Here is a 14,934-nt window from a genome sequence, read left to right as displayed (position 1 = left end):
GCCACATGGGAGAACGGTCTTCAGTCAGATCCAGGTCACAGCAAGCGGAACCACTCGTTTCTCTGCGTGGATCGGCCCCGTCCAGTGGAGTCCAGTCCAGTCGGTTCCGTCACAAACACAGTGCCACTTCACAGACAGACTTTGCCTCCACTGCCATCTCACAGGCACAGGTAGGCAGGAACACAAGTCAGATGGTGTTGCATCCTTGCTCATGCAGAGCAGGCGGGATCCACACAAGTTAATATTTGCAAATGGCTTGCCTCTAAACCTGGAAATACTCTGTTGGAGTTAAACAACAGACAAAGGTAAGTGGATTTATCAATGACCTGCATGCTTAGCATAAATCTAGGACGCTCTGCATATGCTGCCAAGACTGACAACATTATTGCATATGCACATAGAACAAAAACCTGCACTGCCTTCACATGCGCGTAAAATATTAAGCACAGCAAATGGTAGTCATCACAATGATGATACTTATTGTCATGAATGCACTTATATTGCAGGGTGTATCTGCTGTTAGTGGCTGTGCAATCTACTAATTTACCTCAGTGTTGGTACCCACTCAGCTCTGGTGGTTCGCAGTTAGTGGAGTAGTTTACACAGGATTACCAGGGGATAATCCATTTACAGCATTTAGAGACATGAGTCGCCATCTGTTTATTTATCCCAGAGAGGGAGCCGTCACCCCCGGCTGACTGAAAACAAACAAGCCTGCAATGTTAGGACGGAGCCGTTCGGAGAAAAGTAAGAAATTACCTCAATCTTCTGTTTTATTTACTTCTCTGATGACCTTTAAGCTGCGCGCGCACTTTAGTCGAAGGAGGTTGCGTTCACAGACTGTCGTAAATTTGCGCACTCACGTTAGTTTTGAATTTTTAATGTTAAGACTCATAAAAGCATTTATTTATAGAGGGCATTTTTATTATTTTTAATTTAATATATTCATTCTGTTTTTTTTTTTTAAGATTGGATGTGAAACCTCAGCTAGAGACAGCGTAGACATCCATACAAGGTTTGTTTGTTTTGTTTGTTTGTTTGTTTGTTTGTTACTGGAGCTAAAAATTTACGGTTCCACTATAGCAGCCTTGCTAACAATTTAGCAAAATTGTCAGGGATGGGACTTTGGTAATGACTCATCCCAAATTTATGGGTGGTTCTCATCCGATCACTTTCTAAAACTTTCAGAAGCTGCCCCTTTGCCAATTTATGTATTTAATTATATATAATAAAATATTAACATTTAGAATTCAAACAAAAGCTACAAATGTATGGTTTTATTGTCCAGAAATTGCAAACTTCTAATTATGTCTGTGGCATTTTTTTTTGGCAGATTAATTACATTTTTGTTTGTTTCGCTATTGACTCACGACGTTGTTTTCTTTAAATGTCCTCAATCGGGCATTTTTACCGACAGCGCGTCAGAGTGCACATAATTATGAATACGGGCCGCTGAATGAAGTAATTGCGGATACCTGTGTCAAGCAGTGCGCGGCAGCGAGGCATGGTTTGGTTTTCTTCACAGTTATGACTATTGGAAACCTTCCACCTGCGCAGAGAGTTTAAGTAATCCTGAAAGCTTTAAAGTTTAATTTTAGCAGCGATTAAGTTGCCAGGTTGCTTCCGTTGTTTGCAATAGAACTGTGAGTTTTTCCTCGCCTGCATTGATGATCTAAACATTTAGATTCCGGTTGAACAGTCGGTACAAATTTGGGAGCTTTTTCAACAAATTAATTCTTTCAGTCGAGACAACAAGCTCTTATTTGATTGTTCTTATTTCTTTCTCTCTTTCAGGTGTAAATATGTCTTTGTGAATTGGAGAAAGAGCCTGCTTGACAAATGCCCCACAAATATTGAAAATAATTGAATCATACAGATTTTTTTATTTATTAATTTTTTATTTTTTTTGCCTTATTGCAGCCACTGCAGCAACTATTTTTTGTGTGGTGCCCCTCTTTTCAGTGAGCTGTCCCATTTACAGCATTTTTTAAAACAATTTTCTTTAACCTCACATAGACTAATTGCAGATGATGCGGACAGACAGCAGAGGCCGAAGTGCCTCCCCTCACCGGATAACATACAAGTCTGACTTTCATGCTATCAAATGCACATTTGACACTGGAATTAGTCTACAAGGAGGGCCCCAAGCTGCTGCTGCCTGCCAGGGTTCTGCAGTGCCCTGTGACGACCTGTCCACCAGCAGCGTCACGGGGAGCCGAGGTCGGATCCAAGGCACCAGGGGTACCAAGATAAGAGAAAACATTTTTCTTCAGATGGACAGCCAGCAGTCAAGACAAGACGGTGCTCCAGTCTTGGGTTCTGGCTCCATTCCTCTCCTTTCTGCGTCGCATCCCAGCCTTCAACTCAACACTTCTCCTTTCCCTGAATCCAGGCATTCAGTCATGAGCTTCTCCCCCTCTTTTTTGAGCAGTCTAGCTAGTATTTCGTCCACAGAAAAACTACTGCAAGATAAACCATCCAGATCAGAGAAAAAAGTGGATATTGACAGAGTTGCTCTGGCTCAGAAGTTTTCGGTGACCCGGAGGCTGTTTGAGAGTAAGATGTTGGAGGTTGGCAGAGTAGGAGGAGGAGGAGGACAGGTTTTAAAACCTCAGATCATCAGAGGAAGCAAGGGGGCTGCCGTTGGAAAAGGAGAAGTAGAAAAGCTGCAAGAGGCAAGTGAGAAAATCAAAGAAAAGGATGTGTCGGATAAAGACTTATCTATAAACCACAATATAAACATAAAGGCCCCTCAAGCGGAGTCACTGATGAGGCATTATGAATCTTCAGTACTGAACGGGCCTGGTGAGGTTGCAACATCACAATCAAAGGAAGAGACGGGAGTCGGCTTGGCACCTGAGGAAACCCTGAGGGCAGAACTCGTCAACGTAAAGAATGATTCTTCAGAAAGTGACGAGAATGAAGAAGAGAGAGTGCAGAAGGACAAATGCTGTACAAAAGGTGAGATCGAAATGCATCTGAACAAAGCTGATGAGGAAGATCAGAAAGCCTCGGTAGGTGACGTCTTTGAGGAGGATGTCTTTGTGGAAACACCTGAAAGTCTTCATACATTCACTGAAGGAAGAGATAATCTAATCACTTCCTCAGAACAGCACACAGAGTTATCAAAAGACGTGCAGTGGAAAACAACTGGGAATGGAGGGGAAAGGAGAGGAGACATGTATCAGCAGGTGAACAAACAATGGGAGGGCGGAAGGGAGGAGGAGCAGCACAGACACTTCACTGCACAAACTAAGAAGAATCAAACAGAAGAAAGTGAAGACGAGGAGAAAACCACTGATGGTGGATTTAGAGAAAGTGCTGCTGGATTAGAGGTTTTGATCCAAGAGATGTTTTCTGACAAGGAAGGAGGGGGGAAGGTGGAAGGTGGAGAAGAAGGCTTTAGACACAGTCAAAGAACGGAAATTAAAGAAGGCACAACATCAGAGAATATTGTCACTGAGAAGATGATGCATGTTTCATGTAGAGATGGAGAAGGAAGCAAAGATGACCAAACGGAAGCTGCAGGAGTTTGTGGGATTGAGAACAGAGCTTTTTGGTACGATAAGGACTCCCAGTTCCATCCAGAGCTCTCAGCATCATTACAAGAAGAACAGGAAAGCTGTATGAAGGGGGGAAACCAGTTTGCAGCAGAATATGAGGAGATTCCCGGTGTGCCTGAACTGGACTGTCAGAATGAGGATTCACCAGAGGCTGCTAAGAGGAAGGTTAGGTTCTCCACAGCACCAATCAAGGTAATGCTATAGTGGAAAATATTATGCCAATTTCAACTATTTAAGTTTAATTAGCTTTTTGTCTGAGATGGAAATTGTTTCATTGACATGTTTGTAACTGGTAGCTCCTTCAGCTGTTAGAATCCATGCAGGAGAGGTCGTAGCCCAAAGCTATGCTTTTTTATCTATTAGGGGAGGAGAACAGGCAGGAGCCTACATGCCTCAGTCTGTCAGCATCATGCTCAGAGCTGCTTTTACATAAATGCACTAAAACTCCTGCGTACTGTCAGAAATCTGTTGCCACCACTGATAAAAACATGTAAAAGGCCTGAAATCGAATCCTCAAAGACTGTAAAATCCAGCCTTTAATTTTAGAGCTTTTTAAATCATATAATTTATAATTGCCTCATAATATTCCACAAGGTTGGTGGCTACAGAGAAACTAAAGATTTTTGTAGTCTTTAGATTGTCCTCTGGTTTTCTGTAAGATTTAGGCTTTGGGACTGAGATGGACATGGAAGAAGACCATCTCAGTCCAAAACTGAGACAAGGTTCCCAGTCCTTTGAAAGATCCTCCACCCCTACTTAGCAGTGGGGAAATATGTTTTACTACATATCCATTGTGTGTGTTTACACCAAACCTGTTAGTGTATTTCCTGCTTAGTTTTATTCTCATCTGGGCAAAATATACAATTAAAGTCTCAGTGAAGCTAACCAAAATCAACATGTTTGCAATTCTAATAGGATAGAAATTATTTTCGCCCAGGTCTCACTTCTAAACAGCTAGTTGGCATGGTAATAGTGTCTTATGGTTTCTATAGAGATGTGTTTACCTCAATATACCCTTTGCTGCAGGACTCTAAAACTAAACCTTGGATATTTTATTTCACGTCCTCTACCACCCTGTTCACTTCTCGCCTTGTCACATCTCCAGATAGAGCTGCACAGTATACCCATCCACACTCATCATCGCAGTATTATTGTGTGCACTACTGCGATCACAAAGAACTGCTTTGATTCAGTTATTGGTTGGTCATCACTTTTAAATTTGGGTCTAACCTCCTGTCTGCACCAGTAACTTGATGAAGCTCATGGAGGCTGCTACACACATTATGTAATGTACCATCCTGCTCCTTGGTGGCAGATAAGTGAACATCTGTGGTTATGCAGTCTAGGGGCAGGTACTGTGCTTCAGTGTCATGTCATATTTTTACCATGTGGAATCAGAAAGTTATTACTCACTGATGAAAAGTTCGTGAAAGTAAAGCATAAATCAGAATGAATTGCTTCAGTAACATGTATTTCAAAGCAATTGTTAAGGGTACCAACAATTATAACAATTGCAATTTCTTGTTCATTGAATAAATACATTCAAATTAAAGGCAGAATCTCAGTGTGGGTTATGCTACTACAGTAAAAGACTAATTTATTTTAAGGCTCTTTACACATCAAATCTTGATTAAGAATGATTGTGGCAGAAGACACTGTAGTAACGTAGCGTCCCATATTGCGTCAGGACATCTGAGATCTTTAGCAATCCTATAATTATGCGCGTACCATATGCTCTCTGTAACACTTCCCAAGTCTCTCGCCTCACACACTGTCATTGACAGATTTTCCAGGCATAAACAGTGTCTTCTGGTGTCAGTAACTGCAGATGGTTCTTTTTACAGTTGGCTCATTTATTAAATATGAGCGTATAAAACAGCTATTTCAGAAAGTCAGTTTCTTTTTTTTTTCTTCCATCAGTGTTTATCTCAGCTGAGGTCTCCATAGGGTTTTTGAATTGGACATTTATTGTGATTTTCAGGTGTACAGCACATATTCCAACGCAGATTACGACAGACACAATGAGGACATCGATCCAGTGTCCGCTTCGGCTGAGTTTGAGCTGGAAAAGAGAGTGGAGAGGATGGATGTTTTTCCAGTGGACATAGAAAAAGGTTTGTGCCTACTTTTTGCCTGATGTCCATGGTAAAAGCTCCTAGGCCAGAAAAGTTGAAAATGCCAGGTCGTAATGGTTTTCTTGCTCCCGCCACCTCCAGGAGTGGACGGACTGGGCATTAGTATCATCGGAATGGGTGTAGGGGCTGACCAGGGGCTGGAAAAACTGGGAATCTTTGTTAAAACAATCACAGAAGGAGGTGCAACCCACAAGGATGGAAGGTAAAATTGCACATAATTAATTTGGAAGGTTATGAAAATCAAAAACAATATTTCCCCCCCACCCCTCTTGTGCATGTTAGGATTCAGGTGAACGATCAGATCGTGGAAGTGGACGGCATAAGTCTGGTTGGAGTTTCCCAGCTGTTCGCCGCTACAGTCCTTAAAAACACATCAGGCCTGGTCAAGTAAGTAATTCTAAAAATGAAGCAAACTTGATTTTCTTCAGACAGTCAAATGTTTGCTTTTTATTTAAAAGTTGCACCACAGTGCAAGTTTGACCTCAATGTCGATGACCCAGTATAAAACAAAAAAAGTCTGAAACATTAATCACTATAGACTTTTAAGACTTCTTAAGGTCTATTGTAAGAGATTATTTTTAGATGAAGTGAGATAAATATAACTTTCCATCCCCCTTCCTTTCCTGATGTTTTTTTTTTTCATTAGTAGATGTAGAAATGCACTGACAGGAACAAAGGATGTAAAAATAGAACCCTTAATACCTACAGTGAGTTTACACATTAGATCCTGTACGTCTTGATAGTCTGGAAATTTGAACAAACCCTTCCAATCAAATGTATCTTATTACTTTTTAAATAGAAACTGAGTAAATTTTTCTCTTGCAGAAGTTCTGTTTTCCTCGTTCGCGACACATGTTTCAGACCGTCACATTGTAATGTCATAGAAATTGTATAAATACAAAGTCAGTTTGCAAACAAGGACTTATTAAAGCTTCAGTATGCAATTTTTATAAACACATTATATATATATGTAAACTGTCACTATGTTGTGACAGTTGAATCAATAAATAAGGAAAAACCGAACTTTTCTAGCAACATGACTTAGGCTTAAAGCTCTAAAGAAGGTTGCTGACATCTGTCTGGAAGAGGCTATAAAAAATTTTGATAACCACCATACTCAAATTATGTGGAAGTGGGAAAACATAGAACAGCTCTAACAGCATTTGGATAAAAGTTAAGCGTGAATAAACAAGCTTTAGAGGACATGTTACTGACATCTCTCATAGCAGCACACCAGAGACGCCATGGCCTGTTGTGCAAGTCAAGTCCCTATTTGTTCTTGTTGCTTTACGTCCTTCCTGTTAGCTGCTGTGCAGCTCCAAAGCCATGTGGCCATCCTAAAGATTGAAAAAAAAACCTTCTATAGATCATATGTAAACTAAAATAAGCAGCTGAAGGGTCAAATCCAGCTTTTCTAGGGTCTGAATAAAATGGCAGCCTGTGTGCTTTAACCAGGACAACGGTGAAAATGGCAACCGTAAAATTGGACACATAAAGACATAGAGAGGAAAATTGTTGTGTTGACCCCATTCAGCTGCTGTTGCCTGCTGGGAATCATTCGTGTGTGGCATGATCCTATTTTCACAGCTTTTGTGCCGTATTCTCAACACATAATTGACTTTATAGAGTTTAAAGGAACTCATTGCAACACATGCTCTCTAATCCATGACAGGCCAAGTCTGTTATGTATGTTGGGTTATTCTAATTGTTTAGCATCCAATCATTGCTGTCATTGACACCTGTGCTCCACATTTGAGGTGCAGGAGGCTATCCCATGATGCAGTGTGAAAAGGTGTCTCAGAGTAAGGAGTAATTGTTTGCAGGTGTGACAGATTTGTTTTTTTCTGTGCAGGTTTTTGATTGGCCGAGAGAAGGAAGGGGTGGAGAGTGAGGTGGCAAGACTAATCAACGAGAGTCTGGAAATGGACAAAACAAAACAGGTTTCTTTAGGGTGATTTTTTTTTTTCTTTAACAAAAAAGAAAATATTTCATTATACTGTTTTTTTGTTTTTCCTGCATTTGAAGAGAGAACGCCGAAGGAGTGTAGATGAGGACAATGATGGCAGTGTGTCAGAGAGAGACTCGATCTTTGAGGAGGAAGAAGTGGAGGAGGATGAGGATGAAGAGGAAGATGCGTCTGTTTTGTCCAGTCTGGACAACTACCAACTCTGTCTCAAATACCAGCAGGTACAACTCCTTGATCAGGTAAGATTTACTTTATCTAATCCTGATTAGATAAAGTAAATCAAAATTGCTCCCTCCATTTTCCAAATGGACTCCCTTGTGAAATATTAAGTTTTTCACGAACCACTTTACTGAAAGAAATCTTAAAACAACTTTACATGAGAACTTATATGGTTAGTGTTGGGACACAAAAGCAGAAGATATTTTAAAATAACCCATTGTTTTTAAGAGTTGATTGAACTATTCAATTTGTTTTATTTATTTTTTTTAGCTCATGGTGTTTCAAGAAATATGACTCCAAAATCCTAAATGAGCACATAAAACTTAGTAATGGAACCAGTAAAAAAAAATAAATAAAATGAAGCATAACAATTATTGCTTAATCAGCCTGGCATATAACCCACATGCACAGTACGATACAACCTAAATCTGTTGTAGTATTTGAAAGTACAAATTAGCAAATCACATTTCACATTGATTTTCACATGTGAATCTAGATTATATCTAATTTTGTTTATATCATTCTCAGATCAGATTTCTAACTTCAGAGCCATTAGAACTAAATCACCTTTGTCTCTTTTTAGTTGAATCCACTCCACCACACTTCTGATATGTTTCTGGTAAAACAAAGACTGATCTGCTTAACGAATTGGTCTTTTGACTCTTCATTCTTATTACTTTGTTTATGTTTACCTCAAAAATAACCAAAAGCAGTTCTAAGGACTACTTAAAGCATTCCAACAGTCCTACTTGTGGTGGTACTTGTGCCATATTTTAAAAATATAACAAGCTGTAATCGCAGCAGCAGCTTGCATGACTATGTCCAAACTGATTCATGTGCATCTTTTTAACAGCTTCAGTCCAAACTGAGAAGCAGAACAGCTCAGCTGTACCGAGCTAAAGAGAAGGTAGGTGAGATTTGAATCTCGCACACAGACCTATAACTGTACTCGTTGTAAGACGCTACCTTTGTGTCCAGATTTGGAAACAGCCTGACCCATTTAACTGGGTATGAGATGGCTCATGCCCAGTTATTAGGCCAGTTATTCCAACTCTGAGCCACGTCAGTCCCACTCTCCAGCCTGTGCCTTGATGTAATCACCACTGTGGATATGACTGGGTTTTCAAAGCCCTTCAAAAAAAAAGAAGAAAAAAATCATCTTGCTTTTATCCATCTTGTTTTATATGAATACTTTTTTTTATTTGTGCTGAAACAGTTTGGAGTTCATATGTTCTCCTAAAGGAATTGTCTCTGTTGCAATAATATACTGTAAGCTTCCTTTCTAAAGTCTCTTTATTTTTTCTGCTTTTATGCCAGTTAAAGGCATGGGAGGAGCAGCGAGCCCGTTGGCAGAGCCTGAGAGCCGAGTTGGAACAAAGAGCACAGGCTGGAGAGGAGAAAGCAGAGAAACTAGAGAAGTACGCTGATGGTTTGTCATAAGTGTGTTTGACTGGGAGTGGACTTCAGGCTTAACACTGGAACTGCCAACAGGGCCAATCCCCCGTAGAACCACCAGAGGGCCTCATTTTGAACGTGTGTCCATAAAAGCCTGAAAGAGGCAGTTTATTTTTTTCATAGTACAGTCTAGTTGAGCAAAATATTTTTGTTCTTTTTTTTTTAATACAGTGAAAATATTGTTTTTAAATGTTGCTTTGGAGCACCAGGAACAAAGTAATGTCTGATTATGCTACACTTCTGTTTTAAGCTCAGGCCAAAAAATAATTACAACTTAAATCTTAATCTCCCTTTTTTACTTTTTGTTTCATTCTTTAAATGCATCATAGTTACACATTTGCTAAGAAACATTTCTATGATTACAGAAATGAAGACAATAGCATAGTGCCAACTTCTTTTAAATCAAGATTTATTGCTCTTTTCCTTTAAACTAAGCTATTGTGATATGGTGTGCACTTGCAGAAACTGTTCTTTAAATAAATTTGGCACATATATGTATATATATATGCCTAATTATAGATTACTATTACACCTTCAGGAGTAATAGTAATATATTACTATAGTAATATATATATGTATAATATATATGTAATAGTAATATATTACTATTACTATTACACCTTCAGGAGTAATAGTAGTTTCAGTATCTTAATCCTCGGCCAGGTTCATATTGATCACTGACCTCATTCTGTTTAGATTCCTCCCATATTCATCATAATCCATATCACTTGTGCTCATGTTTCAAATTTATTCTTTGTTCATGTTTCAACTACTTCCTCTAATCCGTAGTCTGCAAATCCAGTCCTTGAGTGCCCCCGAACTGCAACTTTTAGATGCATCCCCTCTCACACACACCTGAATCAATCTTTTGATCGAGGTGTTTTGGAGCAGGGGTAATTTTTCATCATGTATTTGAACAATTCTTTGTCCGAATCGACAAAAAAATTGTTGTTATCTTCAAGTGTTCTGGCTTATGGTGTTGCCATAGCAACAAACCATTTGGTCCAGCACCTGCTAAGCATGCAACATTTTATATTGATATTTGGTGGGTTGAAATGATCCCCTTGGTGGTTCTAGGTATCCATGCTTTTAACTCAAAGTTTATGACAAATATCCCATATTTGAAGAGATATTAGAGAAAGAATGAGGAAAAGGCAGAAAAGTAAACATATCTGGATCAGTTTAAGAGACTTGCGAAGGGAAGATTAAGATGTACCCCTCATATAGTGTTATGGCTGTAGTCAGCAGAATGATGTTGTTGGTTGTGAACATGGTAATAAGACTTGCTCTAATTGTTAGCTACTGGCAAGAGGCCCAAACGCTGTGCAGAGTCGTGAGTCAGCGACTGGCCGATACCCAGGGCCAAACAGAAAGCCTGGAGGTCAAATACGGCAAAGCCAAGAGACTGGTCAGAGATTACCAGAGCAGGTATGATCGAAATACAGTATTATTATTTTTTTCAACTGTATGTACCTCGTATGACTTTGTCTATATAGCAAGTTAGAAAGTTGCAGCAAAAATGTCTAATTTCTCCCCCCAGAGAGGAGGAGATGGACAAAAAACTTGCAGATATGACTAATGACATGGAGGAGAGAGAAAAGCAGCACAGAGAAACTGTAGAAAGGCTGCAGACCCAGGTGAGGGGGAGATATTATAAGTCTGTGTGGATTCATTTCCTTCATGGCTCCTGATTCTTTCATTGTTTCTCGTTATTTATCAGATAGCTCAGCTTGAAGGAAAAGAGCCTGAACTAGAAAAAAGGAACCACACCATGGACCCTTCAGTCACAGGTCTGTATGTCGAGAGGAACTAGATAAACATTCTTTAAATGCATCAGACAGTGGCATTTATGGTTTTTTTTATTAAAATAAGATAAATGTTAATGCTTGATGCACGTATAGGGATACTCTTGTTTCATTTGTAGTGGTTTGATAAAATTTCTACCTGTATCAAGTATTGAAAGGTGTTTTAAAAAGATCAAAGTAAAAATTTGTGTGCCAAAAACAATAAAAGACAACTATTTTTCTCAGATTGGTATCTTCCAGTTCCTAATACTGGACGTCTTGACTCCAGCGCTCACATAGCACGAGCTCAGCTAGCCCAGAAATCAAAACGCAACCCACCGTCGCGGGACAAACTCAGAGAGAGCTTCAAAAAACAGGTAAGAGAATTAAAAAAAATATGCATCTGTTTAAAAACTTGCTTATTCTAACTGGTCTGCCTGTTTTCTGTTGTAGCAGGAGGAAGTCATCGTTAAACCACAGGAGAGTCTGTCTCTGTCCACTTCCACAGTAGTCCAAAGCAACAGAAGTGACCGGTCCAGTACCTCCACTTCCTCAGCACTTAGTCGACAGCCGACCAGCACTCCCCTCCCAACCCCATTTATCTACATCCGCGACTCTGTCACATCCTCGCCACGCAAATCCTCAGCATCCAGAAAGTCCAGAAGTATCTTTCCAAACTTGAGGTTGAAGATTTCAGATGCTCTAAACTCTTCTAGAGCAAATGTAACTATATGATTTAGAGTTGTCTTTACTGTACTTGAACTCTGCAATTTTTTTTCTTCAGTGGCCTTCGGAAGTCGCTTAGCAAAAAGAGAAGTGAAAAATGCAGCAGGAAATCAGCCAACAGCAGGTGTGGAAATGTTCTTCCGATCCCTAAATGACTAAATCTTGGATGCCTTTATTTTACAAATGGTAATTGGGTTGAGTCATTTCTTAGGTAGGCCGGTTCTGAGGTATGAACCAGGCTTTACGACTTTTAAGATCTCGCCAGGCTTTTTATACTTTTTTTTTTTTTTTAAGAAGAATAAATACTTCATGCTATTACTGTAACTCTCGTACTCATGTTCTTACTGATATTTACTGTTAATCTGAAATCAGTGTTATTCCTTTTGTATTTGTATCAATTCACTTTATTACAGTTGTTTTCTGAGGGGTTTTTTTCCATCTTAGGTAAATTATGCCAAAAGGATACAGGCAAACCCTGTTTTCTTGTAACTTCAGAGGCTTGTAACAACTTTACTGTCTCCAGCGGATCATGTGGTGATCTAATCGACGAGCCGCTAGAGGTTTCCCCATCTGGCTTGTTTAACTCTGTGCCCTCCTGCTTGCACCTACCCTGGTTTGGGGACAGAGGGAAAGAAAAAGAGGAGGGGGAGCAAAACAGGCAAAGGCTGCGATCGGTGTCCAGCAGCAGTTTGCCTCATCTTACCACCGCAGACAGAAGAGATCAGGTAAGGACCTTCTTCTGTTGTTATAATGGTTCCCTGGTTATGGACGCTCCCAGCTTTTCAGCCTAATTGTGTTTCTACACATCTTGTTAGAAATAGCATTTCACTCTAAAATAAGCACCCATGCTTGGTAAGCATGCAGCAGATGTTAAGTATGTAGGTACTCTGGGAGTCTTTCTTCTGGTTCTAGAGCATTGGCTCTCCGGTGGACAGCTCCAGCATGGTGGGCCACGTTTCTGATCACTCCCTCTCTGGACATTCTCACACTTGCACCTTTTCCTCCTCTGAGGTAAGGCTGTCCTCTTCCTTCTGTCCCTTTTTTTCCTTCCCTCTCTCCCTGTGGAGCAATTAGTCTAGACAGTTTTTTTTTTCTCCAAACGTTCTCTGCTTCTTTTAGTTACAGTTTCCTTTTTCTTTCTCACTTCTCTGATCTCCCATCAGACGTTGGACGACTATCCAATTCCTAACAACAATAATAATCGCTGGCAGTGCCAGCCTGTCTCTGAGTGGAACAACCAACAGGTCTGTCTGTGGCTCATCAGCATGAGCATGAATAGGTACACCAAAGAGTTCACTGCCAGAGAGGTGGATGGCACACAGTTGCTCCATATGGACAGTCAGAAACTCAAGGTGAGAAAAACCCTGAAGCCTACGACTTTTAGCGTCAGTAATTGCTTCTCTGAAATTGCTGTACTGTTGAATTATATCTTTATCTACACGTTACACACTGTGGCTTGGACCTCTTCAGATTCATCACATTACAACCATAAAGCTCGTTGTATTTTACTGGATTTTGTCATCTAATAAAATTATCCCGGGGCGTGCCGTGGTGGCGTAGTGGTTAGCGCGACCCATATTTGGAGGCCTTGAGTCCTCGACGCGGCCGTCGCGGGTTCGACTCCTGGACCCGACGATATTTGCCGCATGTCTTCCCCCCTCTCCTTCCCCGTTTCCTGTCAGCCTACTGTCATATAAGGGACACTAGAGCCCACAAAAGCCCCCTAGAGGGGTAAAAAAAAAAATTATCCCTTGGTGGAGAGGTAAAAAGATAATTCTTTTCAAACCTTTTAACAAATAAAAATCTGAAAGGTGGGACATTTGTCTGTAGGACTGCCTCTTGTTCCAAATTGGGGGTAATGTCCTCTAGTTTTTTTTTTTTTGTTCGTTTGTTTGGGGTTTTTTTTTTTTTTTTGCAAAATTTGTGAAACTCTGTTAGTTTGGACTGAGAAGTGAGATTGTTGGAGCCACATATGACTTGCCCATTAACCTTTCCAGACCGAAAGGATCGTCCACGATCCAGCCAAATTTGCAGTACCATAATTCTGCCACACTTTGCGCTATCTGAAAAAAATCCAATGGTTTCTGAAAGGGGAGACGTTGCATTTCCTGCCAATATTATTAAATATATTTAATAATGTTATATTATTAAATTAATCTAGTTAGTTAGCAATTAACTAAATTTAGCAATTTAGTTAATTGCTAAATTAACTTGCTAGATATTGAAAGTTCCAAGTTATGGATAAATGGGCAAATATATTTACTCATAGGACATTTAAAGAACTGCATACAGTTAAAATAAGCAAAAATATCCAGGTGGATGTTTGAAACTTGGGTCGTAAAGGGTTAATAGGCAGGAATTCTTGGTGATACCTGAAAACAGGTTCCTTCCCAAGTCCCATTTGCAAGGTCTTCCATCAGAGCCAATGCATCGATTGCACAACGTTAGGCACAAGAGTTTTTAGATGGTTACAGCAATGAGTCTGATTGCCTCACACCTTGTTACATTTTATGTTGATCTGTGGTACACGCCCTCCAACAGGCTCTCGGCGTGTCAAATCAAAATGACCGCTCTGTCCTCAAGAAGAAACTGAAGGAAATGAGAAGAGAGGAGAAGGATCAAAGGAAAGAAGGAAAGAAGCTGAAGGAGGGTGAAGGCGGGGAGAGAGCAAGGATGCTGAGTGACACGTCTGTAAATGATGTCAGCGGGTGTGGCAAAACCGTAAGAACAGAGTCTCTGTTGTAAAACCAGCTTGAGAGGTGAAATCACCTGCAGCACCAGCATTTTTGGAATGGAAACCAGTCTTTTGTGTTAATAGAAATGGATAGATCTACTTCACACATCTTGTTTTTAAATGCATCACGGGGGCTTATTTGGATCTCTACCACAGATTGAGTTCAGCATCATGATTCAGACAAATTAAATGTATTTAACTGGGAAGTGTGTAATTACCCATCTTGCAGCAATGGGTTTTTAATCAAGTGTTATTTATTCTTCAAATTATTTTTAAATGTGTGCTGATTTTTGCACTCAGGAATTTGCTGTAAATGCTTTTTTGTGTGTTTTAATAAATGATTTAAATTGCA

The 14,934-nt window shown here is 40.0% G+C and overlaps 1 protein-coding gene across 3 annotated transcripts; it reads left to right on the top strand.

The window, feature by feature from the left end:
- Nucleotides 1–14,934, top strand: LOC102235284 (neurabin-1-like). Of its 3 annotated transcripts, XM_023336150.1 has the most exons (21): nt 1–305; nt 674–747; nt 969–1,015; nt 1,795–3,755; nt 5,545–5,677; nt 5,780–5,900; nt 5,981–6,085; nt 7,551–7,638; nt 7,724–7,885; nt 8,737–8,790; nt 9,201–9,301; nt 10,638–10,766; nt 10,879–10,975; nt 11,059–11,128; nt 11,369–11,499; nt 11,576–11,805; nt 11,907–11,972; nt 12,372–12,573; nt 12,761–12,859; nt 13,012–13,200; nt 14,390–14,934. In XM_023336150.1, exons 4-21 carry the CDS (start codon nt 2,028–2,030, stop codon nt 14,591–14,593), a joined length of 3,909 nt encoding a protein of 1,302 aa, XP_023191918.1. In that variant the 5' UTR covers nt 1–305; nt 674–747; nt 969–1,015; nt 1,795–2,027; the 3' UTR covers nt 14,594–14,934. The 3 variants fall into 3 exon arrangements, with proteins under 3 accessions (XP_023191918.1, XP_023191920.1, XP_023191919.1); XM_023336151.1 differs by lacking the exon at nt 1–305 and having other exon boundaries at nt 567–747; XM_023336152.1 differs by lacking the exons at nt 674–747; nt 969–1,015.

Source organism: Xiphophorus maculatus, chromosome 6, assembly GCF_002775205.1.
Source record: "Xiphophorus maculatus strain JP 163 A chromosome 6, X_maculatus-5.0-male, whole genome shotgun sequence".
In the NCBI taxonomy this organism is placed as follows: Eukaryota; Metazoa; Chordata; class Actinopteri; order Cyprinodontiformes; family Poeciliidae; genus Xiphophorus; species Xiphophorus maculatus.
The sequence above is the reverse complement of the archived record's forward strand: the minus strand, read 5'-3'. Positions and strand labels throughout refer to the sequence as shown.

Excerpts from the sequence above, each read along its gene's own strand:
- LOC102235284 (XM_023336152.1), top strand. The coding sequence starts at position 2,028 with ATGATGCGGACAGACAGCAGAGGCCGAAGTGCCTCCCCTCACCGGATA. Across the intron at positions 8,791-9,200 it reads TGTACCGAGCTAAAGAGAAG|TTAAAGGCATGGGAGGAGCA; the intron begins GTAGGTGAGATT and ends CTTTTATGCCAG. Across the intron at positions 9,302-10,637 it reads AAAGCAGAGAAACTAGAGAA|CTACTGGCAAGAGGCCCAAA; the intron begins GTACGCTGATGG and ends TCTAATTGTTAG.